The sequence below is a fragment of the Phyllobates terribilis genome, unplaced genomic scaffold (genome assembly GCF_046119375.1).
Source record: "Phyllobates terribilis strain yellow unplaced genomic scaffold, ASM4611937v1 Scaffold_13__5_contigs__length_258822181, whole genome shotgun sequence".
Lineage (NCBI taxonomy): Eukaryota > Metazoa > Chordata > Amphibia > Anura > Dendrobatidae > Phyllobates > Phyllobates terribilis.
The window spans coordinates 253,106,510-253,125,111 of NW_027362773.1; the positions used below are offsets into that span (position 1 = coordinate 253,106,510).

Sequence of the window (18,602 nt, forward strand, 5' to 3'; positions counted from 1 at the left end):
AATATATAATTTTCCATGATATTTTTAGGGTCCAAAAATTACCTTCCCAAATGGTGACATTTTATGCATTATCCTATTAAAGGATATCATACATACCCGATCAAACAGCGCAAACAGCTCTTTTAGTACATCAGAAACCGGCAGCTTAAGATGATTGGCAAACTCTTCAATTCCAATTCTTCCTCCTTTTGATAGGTCAGCAATAGATGCATACTTTTCTAGCTGTTTCTGAAAATTGTCCCATTTTAGGCTACAAAAAAAAAAATAAAAAAATTTAAAAAAGATACATATAATACAGATATAAATACACAAACATACACATTTCTATAAAATAAATTTCAGAGTTTCTAGGAATACAATTATTTATTTAAAGGGAATTTGTCAGCAGCTTGGTGCTATGTATTCTGAGAGCAGCATAATTTAGAGGCAAATACCCCGATTACAGTGATGTGTCACTTACTGGGCTGCTTGCTGCAGTTTTGATAAAATCAATGGTTTTATCTGTTGTAGATCTAGCAGTTCTCTGAATGCTGAGCTCTGTATAGCCCCGCCCACATCTCTGATTGGCTGCTTTCTGTGTACACTGTTCATGGCAAGAAGCAGCCAATCAGTGGTGGGGGTGGGGTTTTATAGAGCTCATGAATATGGAGGACTACATAGCAGTAGATTTACTAATCCTGTAGTGATAAAATCCCTGTTTTATCAGCTGCAGATTATCAAAACAAGCAGCCCAGTAAGTGACACATCGCTGGAATCAGGGTTTCTCTCTTTATATTATGCTGTTCTCTGATTATTTGGCAAAAACTTGGTGTCAGTTTCCTTAAAGGCTCAAGTATCAAATAGAAAAAGTAAAAGTTTGCTGTTATCCCTTGGAAAGGTTGCAGCAAGATAAAAATAGGGTAGGAGCCTCTGATACATTTTGATCAATCTTATTTTGCATATCTAATTGATAATCCTATATAATGGTGGGTAATTTATGATAAAAATAATAAATAATATGATGTCAGGTGGTATCTCACTTTAGCTTTCTGCTGATTTTTGTGAATTCCACAAGACCGGCCTCCATAGGTAATGTCAGATCTCTCGCTGTTAACATTAGCCTGCAATCTTCATAGGTATGATCGGTCACTGGCATTCCAAGAGCTCTGTAAGACAGAAAATTAATTTATATTATATATATATATATATATATTCTTTTAGTTTTTGTGTAGTGGAAAAACACAAATTGGAGAAGACAAATCATATCTCATAATAGCAAAAGTAGAAAAGAATAAGAACTTAGCATCTAAACAGCAACTTTGACTTTTGAGATAAAAAAAAGGTGACCTAAAGGCCCCGTCACACATAACGAGATCACTAGCGAGATCGTTAGTGCGTCACAGTTTTTGGATCGCTGCAGAGTCGTTTCGTGATCGCTGGGGAGCCGTCAAACATGCAGAACTTCCCAACGATTTCGGCCGCCCCAGCGATCTAACTAATGATCTCGCTGGTCGCTGGGGCGCTTTCACACAGCAGCTATTTCAACGATCCACACCTTGATAGGGACTGTACTGTGTCACAAAGGCGCGCATAAAATCACTTTTCCGCGCCCCCTCATCTCCGATTGGTGGACGCTACTGCGTTCTGATTGTGTGGCCTTAGTTTAACATCGCTACTGCGTCTCCGGTCAGACGGGAACACTGGTGTGTGCATTGTTCCTGTACAGATATATATATATATATATATAGCCATTTATGTGTATGCATATCTACATGTTTGAGAGTATGTATGTGTGTATATATATATATATATATATATATATATATATATATATATATATATATATATATATATATATATATATATATATATATATATATATATATATATATATATATATATATATATATAGTTATCTGTATACGTATGTGTATATGTGTGTGATGTATATATTTATGTACTTAAAAATATGTATGAGTACACGAATGTATATGTGTATATGTATGAGTACACGAATGTATATGTGTATACGTATGAGTACACGAATGTATATGTGTATACGTATGAGTACACGAATGTATATGTGTATACGTATGAGTACACGAATGTATATGTGTATATGTATGAGTACACGAATGTATATGTATCTATATATGTATATGTATATATAGACTGCTTACTGCGGTGACTACTGCTACTACTGAAAGAATGAGAAACAAAGCTTTTGCATAGTGGAATACACAGTTTATTAGACACCTCAGTACAGAAATGTCAGTAGTGTAGAAACATGAGTAGTTGCCCACTGTAGGTTCTGATGCTGCCAAGGAACAGCACCAGGACCGTTAAAATACTGGCAGTAGTTGTCGCGGCAGGTCTTCGCATCATGGGTGTTTCTGCCATGTCCCACTGGTTGAAGGCCTGCAATTGCAGGATCGTTTGCACGCCATTCACCGAGCTCCACTTCCCCATTGGCTAGGTCCACAGAGTCCACGAAGCCAGGCGGACAGTACGTAATTGCATCACGTCGACGAAGAGAGTTGTGAAGCGTGCAACAGGCCAAAACAACAGAGTCTATTGATTTAAGCTTCATGTTAATTGGCGTGTGAAAAACTCTGAAGCGGTTGGCCAGGACAGCATGTCAGAAAATGTGCTGTGTGTGCACGAGACCCCTAAAATATCTGCCCATGCAAAAGCATATATATACAGATAGAAGCCAAGCCCTCCCTCTCTGAAGAGCAATGATAGCAGATAATTGGTAGAGGTCCTATAAATGAATTAAAAATGGAAACTCATTTGAGACCCCAAACAATACCTACCTCACTAAAGATGTCTAATTTCTTCAAAGTGGAGTCACAGCCGGAGAACGCTGGTGGGATCCGAAAAACAAGGACGCAGTAGTGACCACCAATCAGGGACGAGGGGTGCGGAAAAGTCCAATTTACGCACGCCTATGTGTCTCAGTTCTGAATCGCTAACGAGGTCGTTGATAAGGTGTCAAATACAGCGATGCACACTGCCCAGCGGGAGCGCAACGACCCAGGAATGGTCCAGGAAGCTTTGTAACGATCAGCGATCTCACAGCAGGGGCCTGATCGTTGCTACCTGTCAGACATAACGAGATCACTAGCAAGATCGCTATTGCGTCACGAAAACCGTGACGCATCAACGATCTCGCTAGCGATCTCGTTATGTGTGACGGGGCCTTGACAGATTTCACAGTACAAACTAAATGGATCTATTAGCCCTGATAGTTATGCTGTATTTATCAGAGTCAGAATGACTGTAAGTGCCATTATGAGAATTTACTTCATTCTGTCTGGTTGACAGCTCCTCATTGTCCCTCCTCCCTGCTGAGATCTCACACTGTTCAGTACAAGCTGCATCTTTCAGTCAGGCTGGATGGGCAGAGATTGAATGCATTTGGATTTGCGATTTAGTTTTCTCTATAGCTGGAATCATAAAATGCTCATCTTATCCCCTTTACCCCCGAGAGTGGTTTGCACGTTAATGACCAAGCAAATTTTTACAATTCTGACCACTGTCACTTTATGAGGTAATTACTCTGGAACGCTTCAACGGATCCCCCTGATTCTGAGACTGTTTTTTCGTGACATATTGTACTTCATGATAGTAGTAAAATTTCTTCGATATCACTTGCGTTTATTTGTGAAAAAAACAGAAATTTGGCGAAAATTTTGAAAATTTTGCAATTTTCAAAATTTGAATTTTTATGCTCTTAAATCAGAGAGATATGTCACACAAAATAGTTAATAAATAACATTTCCCACATGTTTACTTTACATCAGCACAATTTTGGAAGCAAAATTTTTTTTTTGTTAGGGAGCTATAAGGGTTAAAAGTTGACCAGCGATTTCTCATTTTCCCAACAAAATTTATAAAACCATTTTTTTAGGGACCACATCACATTTGAAGTCACTTTGAAAGGTCTTTATGACAGAAAATACCCAAAAGTGACACTATTCTAAAAACTGCACCCCTCAAGGTGCTCAAAACCACATTCAAGAACTTTATTAACCCTTCAGGTGCTTCACAGGAATTTTTGGAATGTGGAAGAAAAAAATGAACATTTAACTTTTTTCACAAAAATGTTACTTTAGACTCAAATTTTTTTTTATTTTCGCAGGGGTAACAAGAAAAAAAATGGACCCCAAAATTTGTTGTGCAATTTCCCCTGGGCACGCAGACACCCCATATGTGGGGAAAAACCACTGTTTGGGCGCACGGCGGGGCCATTTGACTTTTTGATTGTAAAATTTGCTTGAATAATTAGCGGATACCATGTTGCATTTAGAGAGCCCCCGTGTGCCCAAACATTGGAGCTCCCCCACAAGTGACCCCATTTTGGAAACTAGACCCCCCAAGGCACCTATCTAGATGCATAGTGAGCACTTGGAACCCCCCCCAGGTGCTTCACAAATTGATTTGTAAAAATGAAAAAGTGGAAAAAAAAAAAAAACAACTTTATTTTTACGGATTAATTTGAGAAGCACCTGGGGGTTCCAAGTGCTCACTATGCATCTAGATAGGTGCCTTGGGGGGGGTCTAGTTTCCAAAATGGGGTCACTTGTGGGGGAGCTCCAATGTTTAGGCACACAGGGGCTCTCCAAACGCGACATGGTTCCAATTTGTTAGCAGACACCATGTCGCGTTTGGAGAGCTCCTGTGTGCCTAAACATTGGAGCTCCCCCACAAGTGACCTCATTTTGGAAACTAGACCCCTCAGGGAACTTATCTAGATGTGTGGTGAGCACTTTGAACCCCCAAGTGTTTTGCAAACGTTTATGACGTAGAGCCGTGAAAAAAAAAAAAAATCATTTTTTTTCCACAAAAAAGCTCTTTTAGCCGCAATATTTTTATTTTCACGAGGGTACTAGGAGAAATTGGACCCCAAAAGTTGTTGTGCAATTTCTCCTGAGTATGCGGATACCCCATGTGTTGGAGAAAACTACTGTTTGGGCGCATGTCAGGTCTCGGAAGGGAAGGAGTGACGCTTTGGAATGCAGACTTTGATGGAATGGTCTGCGGGCGTCATGTCACGTTCTCAGAGCCCCTGATGTGCCTAAATAGTGGAAATGCCCAACAAGTGCCCCCTTTTGGGAACGGATACCTGATTTGTCAAATTTTACAATGTAGTGTTATACGCCAGTTGTGTAGGACAACCTGACAAACACTACACAACTGAAGTATGACAACCTGACGAACACTACGTCAGCTGTGTAGTGTTAGTCAGGTTGTCATACGTCAGAAATTAATTCAATAGTCCATGGAAGTATGGTACCTTTTGAAGCAGTCTTTCATGCAGAGGCCAGGTTTGTCGGGGCAGGTGTCACATTGGTAAATGGTGTCCTTGCGTATTCTCCTTCGGTAACACACTCGGCACTTCTTTTGTGACTTACCTTTTTTTCCGCTGTGAGGGATCTGCCCCGGTACAATTTAAGGTCCTTCAGTTCCAGAAGAAGTGGGGCCCGCTCCGCCACCACTGCCAAATATCAGGGCCTTGATAACTGTCTCCTGAAAGTGAAGGTACGACGTAGAAGTCTGGCCTGCACATCTTTACAGAAGGAAAGCGTTGTGCATTGCCATCTGAACAATGTGCACGGCCAGCTTCTTATACCATACCTTGGCCTTTCTCAAAGCACTGTACGGCTGGAGGACTTGATCGGAGAGATCAACTCCCCCCATGTACTTGTTGTACCCCACTACACAGTCTGGTTTGGCGACCTGTGTAGTGGAACCTCTTACAGTGCTGCCATCACCATGTATGGTGGTCAAGAGCAGGACATCCCTCTTGTCCTTGTACTTGACCACCAACAGGTGGTCGCTACATTGGGCTCTGCTCTCACCCCTTCTGAGCAGCTGCCCAATTACTGTCTTTGGGAGGCCTTTCTGATTTTTGCGGACAGTACCGCAAGCTGCGGTATGTCGCGCAGAGAGGGACTTGAAGAGCGGGATACTTGTATAAAAGTTATCCATGTACAGGTGATAACCTTTATCCAGCAGTGGGTGCACCAAGTCCCACACAATTTTCCCACTCACTCCCAGAACAGGGGGGCATTCAGGGGGTTCAATCCGGGAGTCCTTCCCTTCATAAACTCTTAACTTGTGAGTGTACCCTGAGGTACTCTCACAAAGTTTATACAGCTTGATCCCATACCTGGACCTTTTACTGGGCAGGTACTGCCGGAATCCAAGCCGCCCCTTAAAAGAAATTAAGGACTCATCCACGCAGATGTCCCTTTGGGGCACATACACTTCAGCAAACTTGATGTTGAAGTGCTCGATGACCGGCCGAACTTTGAAAAGACTATCAAAGTTCGGGTCATCGCGTGCAGGACACCTTGCATTATCTTGGTAATGCAAGAACTTGTGGATGGCCTCAAAACGTGTCCGGGTCATGACCATTCAGAACACTGGAGTGTTATACAAAACGTCAACACTCCAGTATTGAAGAACCTCTGTTTTTTTCAGGATCCCCATATGAAGGACCAGGCCCCAAAACTTCATCATTTCTTCTGCGTCTACAGGAGACCAGTTAGAAAATGATGAAGAGGGGTTTTGTTCCAAAAATTGATGAGCATACAAATTAGTTTGGCCCACCATGAGGTTTATAAAATCCTCAGAGAAAAAGACTTTGAAAAGGTCTATTTCTGGGAGGCCGGTGGTGTCAAACTTGATTCCTGATTCCGCCACGAAATCAGGAATCAGTGGCTCAAAATTTTCGGGGGGCAAGGTCCATACGGGATCAGTAGTGGGGGGCGCTGAAACATCTTCTCTCCTGCGACGACTGCGGGGCGGTCCAGCAGCACCTGAGGAGGAAGAGGAGGACGATGAGGCGTCGGAAAAGTAAAGAAATGTGGGATCCTCGCCCTCGCTGTCAGTCTCCGTGTCAGAGGCAACAATAGCGTATGCCTCCTCCGCTGAATAGAGAGTTTGGGATGAGCCGGACATTTTTTTTTCTTGTGTACGTGGTGCGTGTGTGTCAGTACTTTATTTAGAGTGTGTGTGTGTGTGTGTGTGTCAGTGTGAACTTTTTTTTCTGAGAAAAAAAAGGAACTACCGTAGGTGGTGCAAACAGCGAGCACGAGTGCGGATCGGTTAACTATGTCACCAATCAACTCTCGACAGCTGCTGGGCGTGTGCGCACGGATGTGGTGCAAAGGTGGGGGGGGGGGGAATTGACAGGGACAAGAAAAAGTCCTGAGAAGCAGCAAGCACAGACGTTGACACTGCTCAGCGCTCGGCCGCACGAAAAAAAAAAAAAAAACTGGAGACCCAGGACCCTGGAGACAGCAGCAGGATAAGGCGCTGGAGACCCAGGACCCTGGAGACAGCAGCAGGACGCCGAAGCTGGAGACCCAGCAACCTGGAGACAGCAGCAGGACGGCGGAGCAGCAGCAGCGACTGGAGCAGGTAGGAGAAAGGTCTTGTAGTGTAACAGAAGATTCTGTGGCACTACAATGCCCAGCACAGCGCAGATCAGACGTGACCGCTCTGTAGAAATCCTCACCAAGTGTGAGGATCTGCAGAGCGGTCACAGGGGGGGGCGACAGGCAGGTCACAGGCCGGTCACCACCCGGTCAGGTACTGTGATTGGTGCGATCGATGATGACATCGATCGCACCAATCAGAGATGGCTGGGGCCTGGGCACGCACCACAGGGGGTCACAGGGAGGTGACAGGCAGGTCACAAGCCGGTCACCGCCCTGTGTCCGCCCTGTCACCTGTGTTCAGGTACTCTGACAGGAGCGATTGATGTCATCATCGATCGCTCCAATCAGAGCTGGCGGGGGGCTGGCTGGGGGATCTATGACATCACAGGGGGTCATGGGGAGGTGACAGGCAGGTCACAATCCGGTCACCGCCCCGTGACCGCCTTGTTACTGCGCGGTCCCGCTGTGATCGATTTGATCGGCGATTGCACCGATCCTAGCAGTTTGGGGAGAGGGCTGGGGTTACTAGGCAACAGCCTAGGATCGGTGCTCTTAGGAGCACAGATCCTAGGCTGCACATCACTGTTTCCGGCAATCTGATTGCCGGAAACCGTGAGAAATGCTGTGATTGGCTGTTGAATTCTGAACAGCCAATCACAGCGATCGTGGGTGTGAAGGGGCGGCGACACCCCCCCCCCCCCCCCCCCCGAGATGCCGGAGCCATCTACCCTAAGGTAAGATGCCACCGGAATTTTAATGCTATCACCGCGACTTCGGTCGCGGTGCCGCATTAAAGATAGGGCGTATAAATACGTATCTGGTCCATAAGGCCCAGGGCACAGATATGTATTAATAAGCCCTATGTCGTAAAGGGTTTAATATCATGGTGGTTCGGTCATTCTGTTACATGCACGCCGCTAGGTTCAGATAGGGGCGAGAAAGGTTACATGAATTCTTTGGAATCCTGGGGGAACTATTACCCAGGGCGACCATAGACCATGTGCTGCAGCTTCTCTCAGGCACACAAGGGTTTTGACTTTCAGGCACAGACACATTGTCATGGGTGTGTCAGAAGTGACAGTCGCCCTGCAGTGAATTGCAGGAGGTCTCCACATTTGGCAATGCAGACAGTTGCCTAGATAGGAGGCTGTGTTTAGGACCCAGCGACTACCTCCCTTTAGTCTGGGTGTATATATACCTGGTGTGTCTAGGTGGGCGTCGCCGGTTATACTCATTTCTACTTGGAACTTGGCTGAAGCAGCATCACGTCCTCTTTGGAGTCTTGAGGCCGTGTGCCCTGTTGGAGTTCTTCTTAAGCAGAGTCATTATTTCCCTGCGTGGTCTTCCCCTTTTGTCTTTAGCGTGCTCGCAAAGGTTGACTAGTGCTCATCTCCTTCCACCCCCAGCCTTAGCCTTACACCAGGGATAGTAGGGCGAGGCACGTGATCGGCGACAGCTGCGGAGGCTGTATAGGTGTTAGAACCCTCCTATTAGTTTTTCTATCTTGTGTTTTGCGGTCAGGTGACCATCTGCCTATATATTCCAGTTCTGCCCTTCTGGCTTTGCTGGACTTCAGTGTTGTTTGACTGTTTTGCTAGCCTGGTGCTTCGGTGCCTATCTCTGTCAGTTTGCTTGGTCCTCTGGACCTCTAGTACTTTTTGTCAGTTTGTCTTTTGTGTTCTACAACAATTTCTGTTTAGGAGGTGTCCCATTTTTGTCCCAGTCCTTAGTTCTTTTATTGACCCCTCCCTTAATTCTATAGGCCTTCGTTCAGACTAGCTGAGGACGAAGGCGGGTCTGTTCACTAGGAACAGGCAGCCCGCTACATCGCAGGGATTCAGCTTAGTCTTACTGTAGGGACAGCTTTCCCCTATCTTTCCTTAGTTCTTGTTGCAGATCATAACAGTAAGTCCAGCCCAAAAAACCTAAAAGGAAAGAAATTCGGGGATCAGTATGGTTTCCGTCCAGGAGTTGGCTCAACGCCTGCAGGGATTGTCTCTGGAGGTGGCTGAGCTTCAGCAACACGTGAGTAGCTGTCCTGGAGCGCATTTTGTGGAACCGAAGGTAGGACTGCCTGATGTTTTTTATGGTAAACAGCAAGATTTTTTTCCCTTTAAAAATGCTTGTTTGTTATATTTTCATTTGAGACCAAGATCCTCTGGGAATGAATCACAGCGCATTGGTTTTATTATGTCACTTTTGCGCAAAGAACCACAGAGTTGGGCCTTTTCTCTCCAGCCTAATGATCCGTGTTTAAGTTCTGTTGAAGAATTTTTTTCTGCTATGGCGCTATTATATGACGATCCTGATCGAATCTCATCTGCTGAATCAGAACTTAGACGTTTGAATCAGGGGTCTGATGATGTTGAAAATTATTGCACACACTTCAGGAGATGGGCTTCAGAAGATAAGTGGAATGATTCGGCGCTGAGATGTTTATTTCTTGCTGGTCTGACTGAAAGGGTTAAGGATTTGCTAATTGCATTCCCTGCATCTGAGACTCTGCAGGAAGCTATGCAGTTAGCTGTTTGTATAGACAGGAGACTGAGGTGCAGGCTCAATGAGGTAAAGACTCCTGTAATGTCAGGTCCTAGCCCCCATAAAATCTGCTCTGACGGTCGGGAACCGATGGAGGTTGGGGGGATGTCACTCCGCTCTCAGGAAAAAGACCGGAGATTCGCCGAGGGATTATGTCTTTATTGTGGTAAAGGTGACCATTTGATTAAGTATTGTGAGAAATGTGAGTTCGCTGTGCAGAAAATTAGTTTTTTGGGCTACATTGTCTCCAGCGAGGGCTTTGAGATGGACCCTGTGAAGGTTCAGGCTGTGCAGGAATGGCCTAGGCCTATTGGTTTGAAATCTATACAGAGATTTTTGGGTTTTGCCAATTATTACAGGAAATTCATTAAGAATTTTTCTGTAATTGTTAAACCTCTAACCGATCTCACAAGGAAAGGTGCAAATACGGCCCAGTGGACTACTGAGGCCATTGAAGCGTTTGAGTATCTCGAAGAGAGGTTCAGTTCTGCCCCTATCCTTATGCAGCCTGATGAGACCAAGCCTTTTTTGGTCAAGGTCGATGCTTCATCGGTGGGGGTCGGAGCAGTTTTGTCTCAGGAGAACAAGGGTGGAGTACATCCTTGTGCCTTTTTGAAAAAAATTTCGGAAACCGAACTGAATTATGATGTTGGAAATCGGGAGTTGCTGGCTATTAAACTCGCGTTTGAACATTGGCGTCATTTTTTGGAAGGCGCTAGATTTCATATTCAGGTTTTCCACAGATCATAAGAATTTGATCTATCTGGATGCTGCCAAGCGCTTCAATGCCTGTCAAGCTAGGTGGGCACTTTTTTTTTTCTCGGTTTCATTTTTCTGTTACCTATATCCCTGGTACTAAGAATGTTAAAGCCGATGCTTTATCTCGCAGCTTCTCTCCTACGGTCGGTGCGGAGGAGGAGGAGAACATTTTACAGAGCAGTTTTTGATGGCCTGGATGGCAGAAGGAAGTCATCAAGTGGGTGCGTCAGTGTACTGTGTGCGCTAGGTCAAAGGCTTCACATACTCCTGCTGCGGGTTTGCTTTGCCCTCTGGAGGTTCCTAGTGCGCCTTGGACGCATCTCACTATGGATTTTATTACTGATCTTCCTGTGTCCGAGGGTTTTACTGTCATCTGGGTAGTCGTGGACCATTTTAGTAAGAGGTGTCATTTGGTTCCATTCATTAAGTTGCCCTGCGCCAAGACACTCACTGAGGTGTTTGTTAAGGAGATGCTCAAGCTCAATGGCGTTCCCACGGATATTGTTTCTGATAGGGGACCTCAGTTTGTGGCTCGCTTTTGGCGTGCTTTTTGTGACAAGTTGGGAGTCCATTTGTCATTTTCGTCTGGTTATCATCCTGAGTCTAATGGACAGACTGAAAGAAAGAACCAGGATGTTGAGCAGTTTTTGCGTTGTTTTGTGGCGGGCAATCAAGAGGTGTGGTCTGAGTTTCTGCCTCTCGCAGAATTTGCTCTTAACAATCATACATCCTCCTCTGCTGGGTATTCTCCTTTTTTTTGTTGTACTGGGAGACATCAGTCTTTGGGTTCGTTCTCCAAATTGGGGTCGGCGGTGCCGGAGGAGGAGAATTTTTCCGGTGATTTGGAGAGAGTTTGGACTCATGTACGTTGTAACCTTCAAGAGGCTAACAAGAAGTCCAAGAAGTATTTTGACAGGAAACGTAAAGAGGTTTTGTTTACTGTGGGTGACATGGTTTGGTTGTCCTCGAAGAACCTGCCGTTGAGGATTCCCTCTAAAAAACTGGGTCCTAAGTTTGTGGGTCCATTTAAAATGCTTCAGGTTGTTAACCAGTCTGCTGTTAGGTTGGATGTCCCCACTTCCTGGAAGATTAATCCTGTGTTTCATGTTTCTTTGTAGAAAAAGGCTGACGTATGTGATAGGGACGTCACTGTCACAGTTCCTCCTGTGGTGGAAGACGGCGAATATGAAATTTCACGTATCTTGAATTCTAGATGGCATAGAGGGAGATTACAGTATCTTGTCTCCTGGAAGGGTTTCGGTCCCGAAGACAACTCCTGGGTAAGGATGGATGAGGTCTCTGCTCCTAGGCTTGTTAAAGCTTTCCACAGGAGGTTTCTGGATAGGCCTGGGCCTGGAGGATCCTCATAAAAGAGGGGGTACTGTTAGAACCCTCCTATTAGTTTTTGCTATCTTGTGTTTTGCAGTCACGTGACCATCTGCCTATATATTCCAGCTCCGCCCTTCTGGCTTTGCTGGACTTCAGTGTTGTTTGACTGTTTTGCTAGCCTGGTGCTTCGGTGCCTATCTCTGTCAGTTTGCTTGGTCCTCTGGACCTCTAGTACTTTTTGTCAGTTTGTCTTTTGTGTTCTACAACAATTTCTGTTTAGGAGGTGTCCCATTTTTGTCCCAGTCCTTAGTTCTTTTATTGACCCCTCCCTTAATTCTATAGGTCTTCGTTCAGACTAGCCGAGGACGAAGGCGGGTCTGTTCACTAGGAACAGGCAGCCCGCTACATCGTAGGGATTCAGCTTAGTCTTACTGTAGGGACAGCTTTCCCCTATCTTTCCTTAGTTCTTGTTGCTGATCATAAAACAATAGAGACGCTAGGGGAAGAGAGGGCGACGCTAGTCCAGATTAGGAGGTCATCTCTTCCCCCTTTCCTCTCTGTGTTGCACTCACACCTGACGTGACACACGCAGGTTGTTTCACTTGCTGACCAGACACATTTGACAAGAGTCCTCAAACGGTAGAACAGTAGCATTTAATAAGAAGCCGCACAGCCAATGCAAGTTAAGTCTTATGAGCATCAGGCTCCAGTGACAAACAGTACATTTCCTTAGCAGCACAGCAGTTCACAGTCTTCCCAGTAGTACAGGACAGCACAGTTCTAATGCAAAAGGCACATTAATAAACACAGCATTCTTTACAACACAGTGAGATGGAGGAGGGGGGGGGGGTTGCTGAGGGAGATGATCCCTGTGACACAAATGTCTTACAATCCTTATCTTTCTGCCTGACAATACTCAGCACTGCTAGTTCAGGAACTCTACCTGACCTGTGCTTAGCTTCACTCCTGACTTGAATCCTTTTACTTGCAGGGGCGCTTCTGTGAGATACACACACACACACACACACACACTTTGGCTCCAGCCAGACAGTAAACAACTTCCCCACAATCCCCCTGGGGCTCTGCTAAAACACTCCCCTTCTCCTGTGACTGTGTTAACCCCTCTAGTTGCTGGATGCTTCTGTAGCACAACACTTCCTGTCTTGTGTGCTTGTGTTACTTCTGCATGTCCCACTCTGCAACAGCACTACTTCTGCATGTCCCACTCTGCAACAGCACTACTTCTGCTGTCCCACTCTGCAACAGCACTACTTCTGCATGTCCCAATTCTAATATGGAGTTTGAAAGTAATTACACTAACCTCATCAGGTCTGAGAGATCTATTTAATAATGGATACAGTTAGTGTTGTGAAATCTGGTAACAGATCCACTCATTTTATTCTGGAGGTCATTTAAGGGGTTGTCCAGGATTATTTTACTTTTTTTTTTTACTATGTGCCTGTTGTACTCAGCACAGGCACTGAGCGGTCATTGGCTGCTCCACGTCAACAAGGCAGCTCTTGCAGGCTGCTCTGTCTACAGAGCGTGACTGCTGGCATCATACCGATTGACAGCTGGTTCCCCGCAGTTAGGAAGCGGAGAGCTGGCTGTCAATCAGCAGGTCATAGTCAGTCACGCCCCATCAACAGAGGAGAGTGGAAAAGAAGCTGATCTGTCGACACAACAACAGCAAAAGCTGCTGAATTGCCAGAAGGTCGGTGGCAACAGACATCAGTGCCGGACACAAAAAATTGTAAAAAAAAAAAAATACCAGATAACTCCTTAAAGATTTGGGAAACACCAACTTTATAGTTCTTTTACTACTTTGGCATAATAAAAACAATTTTGAAAAAAAAAATTGCTATTGGATTTCTGGTGGTTGGACTGACATTTTTCATACATTTATCAACTACTACAGTGGATAGATGATAATTATTCTTCACAGAATAACCGACTTAATCAGCAGAGTCATATGAATGTGGACACATACCGCGCCATGACACTCCGAACATTGTTTGCATACAGAAAATAATCTTTCTTCTCCTCTTCAGAGGGAACATAAGCAGGCAGAAACTAAAGAGAAAATCAAAATAATATCAGAAATCATTTACTAAATCCAATAAAACATTTGAAAACAATATAAATCATAGAAACTTTTTAGGCTTTTCTTACCTCCACTTCCACATTGGTACAGATTTGACACACGGTCATGAGTAAAAGTTTTGGCCTGAAAGTTGTAAGTAGAAGCAAAGTTGAAGAATAAATAATGTTTGGCGTAATAAGTAGTTTCCCAATAAAGACCAATATATCCACATGGGCATTAAAGGGAAACTGTCAGCAGTATTTCACCACCTGACACCCCGAACTATTTTTATGTGTATGTAGCTCTTTCATGCCATACTAAGATTAAGAACAATTTATGTTCAAAACGAGTCAGTGAGCATGACCCTGGCCATACGATTTTTTTTTAACAATCATGTTTTTTTACATTTTTTTTTTCAATAAAATATTGTTTTTTAAACAAACATTTAACTTCTCCGGATTTCCAGTGCTGGATGCATCATTCTTCATTTTTGCCTTTGTTCAACTTGCACCAACACAAGTCAATTCTGGATCCGTGCACTTCCGGAGAAACACTTCCTAGGAAGTTGGTGAGCTGGAAAAAACTTTTTTCTTTTTTGTAGCTCTTTCAAGGACAAGTCCAGCAATACCTTAACATGTCCAGTCCATTCCTGTGTTACTGAGAAATCAGTGTTTGTAATAATAATAAAATGAGGATAAAGTTCTATTGTAGATCTGAAGCGTCCGTCACTCCAGCTCTAATCCCTACCCAGTACTGTCTATTCCTGCTTGATTCACAGCTCCTTTGCCTGACGTCGCACAGCACAGAGGCTGTCAGTCAAGCAGGAGGAGGCGATGCTGGGCAGGGAATAGGGCTGGAAGTACATTTAATCATCCAAGGATTGTTAAACCAACACTGCCATGAGCCCCCAGTCACTTGCACACCGACGTCAGCTGCTGGCCTCTGTCCGGCAGAGTGCATTACAGCGCACGGACACCTGCACTGCAATACACTTCAGCTGAATGTGCATCTGAGGAGAGGCAGTTGTCGGGAATATTCACTCCCATGCATTCATATGCACCATTTTGATAGCATTAAACTAATCAGCCACCATATGAATTGGGTATAAATGATTAAATAGGTCAATATCATATCAAAATGCCAAGTTTTTTGAACAGGTTTCAAAAACAGTAAGGAGTATAGACAGAGAAAGTATTAGAAGGCGGGTGATAAAAAAAACAGAAATTAGAAGAAAAAAAAATGAAATTCAGCTGTTCATTTAGTCCATGAGGTGCAGGCAAAAAAATCCACCTGGACTCCCTCTGTAGGACCATCAGGACCCAGTTGCCTCATCTTATCAATCTTGATTGGATATGATTTTCTGCTTCCAAAGAAAGGAATATTGGCTACGTAATGAGCCCATCAGCCAGCGACAAGCTAAGAGAGCCACTGTATATAATTTTATTTTTTATATAGAGTGGCTTTCTTAGATTTTGTTGTTTACTGAATAATTGATGCTGGATATGATTGGTTTACCAATCATTGGATGATTATATTTACTACCTTTACCCCATGAACTGTGTGCTATAGTGGTTGTTTGCTCAGTGCAGACGGGGGTTTGTAGGGATTCAACCCTGTGTTTCTTTTGTATGTATGAATATGTGCCGAGTTCCCCTGATGAACCTTTGCTGGCGAAATGAGTTGGGAAGCACAGAAAAACAGTCCAGGCCTTCCTAGCAGCCAGGGATACCTGTGGACTGCCCTTGTTAGGATGGGAGTCATAGGGGCAAAACGGGGCTATTCTAATACTTAGGGCCCCCTAGGGTTATTACCTGCCTTCTGAGGAGAAGGAAAAGGAGTTTCCTTGACATAACCTGGGACACCATGATTACATATTGAAGTCTTCACATAGGTGAGAGTGTTCCCGTTTACAATGCCTATTATTAATGCTGTTTTTACACTGATATTAAAAAATCTTTCTTAATAATTTTGACAAGTTTCTTTTTATCATCTGCTTTACTAAGTACTATTTTAGATTATTGAGATTGAAGTTGCAATTAATTTTAACATATTCCTATTAAAGGTTTTGTTTTAAATAGATACACTCATTGCTTTTTCTAGAAGGGTGATTCTAAAAGCTATGGATCCATGGGGTGTACTTAATTTTTCACACACTGCCTCTGCATGTTCACCTAGTTTTTGGCAAATAAGGACACGGAGAAATTTGTAATGGGTTTTTGCACATCTGAGGTTGTATTTACTGAATTTTAAGATCTTCTATGGAGAGAATGTCTTTATCATGTCCTCATACCTAAACCCTTAGAATTCAAAGAAGGTGTACAGCTTTTTCTTAGGAGTGTATGGTGGTACTGATAAAGCTGACAATGGACAGTTTGACTTGAACAACTCTTGCTGATCTATGGATGAATGACGTGTAATAGAGGTGGGTCCTGAGTAGGAGGAACCACTTTATCAGCAGGATTTCAGTCCCTAAACTATTTATATGAAGCTCAAACCGAGCAATACCTTACATAGACAATCCATTACTCAGTTACTGAGATCAGCGTTTGTACCGATATACAAAAAAAGGCTGAAGAGCTATTGTAGATCTGAAGCCTCCATCACTCCATCTGAAGCCTCCATCACTCCAGCTCTATTCCCCACCCAGCACTGCCTCCTCCTGCTTGACTGACAGCCTCTATGCTGTGTGACTTCAGGCAAAGGAGCAGTCAGTCAAGCAGGAGTATCATAACAGTTTGTGTTATATAACTTTTATACTGTATGTCATTCTGAAGACTTTATCTTTGTATTTTTGAGGCATTCCACAAAAAAAAAAAAAAAGTTGCCGACCCCTGATCTAGAGGGATATTGGTGAGACAGACACTTCTTCACAAGTTAACAAGCGCTAACAAGTGTAAGAACTCTGAAAATGTTTGTTTTTTTTTGCAAAACCAGCAATGAAATAAAAGCTGGATAGCAGCCAGAACCCAGGACGGAGTGAAAAACTGGGAGATCAGATCCCGACTGTGCTAATACTGTATAAATTATCATGATATCATCAGTAAACTATTCCCATGAAGTGTGATCTTTTGCTTTCATACATATATTTAATAAATTCACAATTTAATAATTTATATATGTATAATGTCTAATATAAATGTAGACATGTTATAAAAGATAGGTAAAAAAGAAACACAACGGTACTGTATTAATAAGTAATGTATAAGTGTCTGCTGTAATCGGCCATCCAGAAAATAATTGTTTAAAGGGGTTATCCCCAACCTTGTCCAACGGATAGGTGATAAATGAATGATCGCTGGGCGTCTAACCGCAGAGACCCCCACCAATCCCAAGAACAGGACCCCAAAATGCCCATTGATCGTACCCCTTTGAATAGAGGAGTCACATATTCCCTATCAGAAGAAATTAAAAACTTTTTTTTTTTTTTTCATTAATGAGCCGAACATGGAAAGTTATGAAAGATTGCTTTTGCCATCATTAGGCAATCTGACTTCTTTCCTGGTCCAAAAATATGATTAAAGTAGCCTCCAACCCCCCGGACTTTCTCCAGGCATTTCTCATTGTTGTCCAACTTCCATACTCTGTGTCTATGCAATTAGGGTACGGACTTCGTCTACCAAGTGCCCGGCATCTCAGGCGCCCGATGTGTAATCTCCACTAATAGCTCTTCTGGCATCGCACTTGGCCAGGTTCACATCAATATATTCCCTGTCCGAGTGCTGTCAGTGCAAAAACGGACCGGGAACAGACAGCACTTAGACCAATATTATTCAATGGGGCAGTGCAGATAAGCAATTTCTTTCACGGACTGAATCAGAGTAAAAAAAAATAAAAATATTGCAGCATGCAGTAGCTTCTTCCGGAGAAAGGTCAGGGTTGGAGGCCTCTTATCAGGAAAGAAGCCAAATTGCCTAATGAACTCACTTACAAACGTTCATAACTTACCATGGTGAGCGCGATAATGAAAAATAAAAGTTTAGTTACTTACTCTTTAAAAACAACCAAGTTTCTTTGCTGCATACCATCGCATTAAAATGCAGATGTGGGGCGAGGGTTTGCCGGAGCAGGCAATTGCCTAGGGCACTTTATTGAAAACGCATTAAGTGTTTGAAAAAAAAAAAGCAAGTTCTGTCTTTTGAATGGAATCCAACGGGATATAAAAATATATTTTAACTAAAAAGTCATTTATACTATCATTGTGTTTTGTATGCCTAAATTCATGTAGAAAAGCCGTTCATGTGCTGTTACCTTCTACAACTTGACACTTACACAGTGTATCCCTGCCAAGTCCAGGTGACCGTATCCTATTGGAACAAGATAGGAATTTTCAGCATAGTTCAATTCATAGTACATTTCCAATGTTACAGATCATGACCTAGCGGGCGTAGGTGCCAACATAAAGGAGGGTACACGCATGTACACCATAGCAAATTTTTCAACATTCCTATGCCATCTAAATATTT

General features: G+C 43.4%; 1 protein-coding gene across 2 annotated transcripts in view; it reads right to left on the minus strand.

The window, feature by feature from the left end:
- Window positions 1–18,602, minus strand: part of LPCAT2 (lysophosphatidylcholine acyltransferase 2) — a 58,776-nt gene that overhangs the window by 22,680 nt on the left and 17,494 nt on the right. For both annotated transcript variants that reach the window (XM_073659388.1, XM_073659389.1), the window contains exons 8-12: window positions 18,409–18,443; window positions 14,229–14,283; window positions 14,047–14,129; window positions 1,020–1,145; window positions 97–250 (exon numbers count right to left, since the gene is read on the minus strand). In XM_073659388.1, the coding sequence (XP_073515489.1) occupies window positions 97–250; window positions 1,020–1,145; window positions 14,047–14,129; window positions 14,229–14,283; window positions 18,409–18,443 (453 nt within the window). The remainder of the gene's footprint in view (window positions 1–96; window positions 251–1,019; window positions 1,146–14,046; window positions 14,130–14,228; window positions 14,284–18,408; window positions 18,444–18,602) is intronic.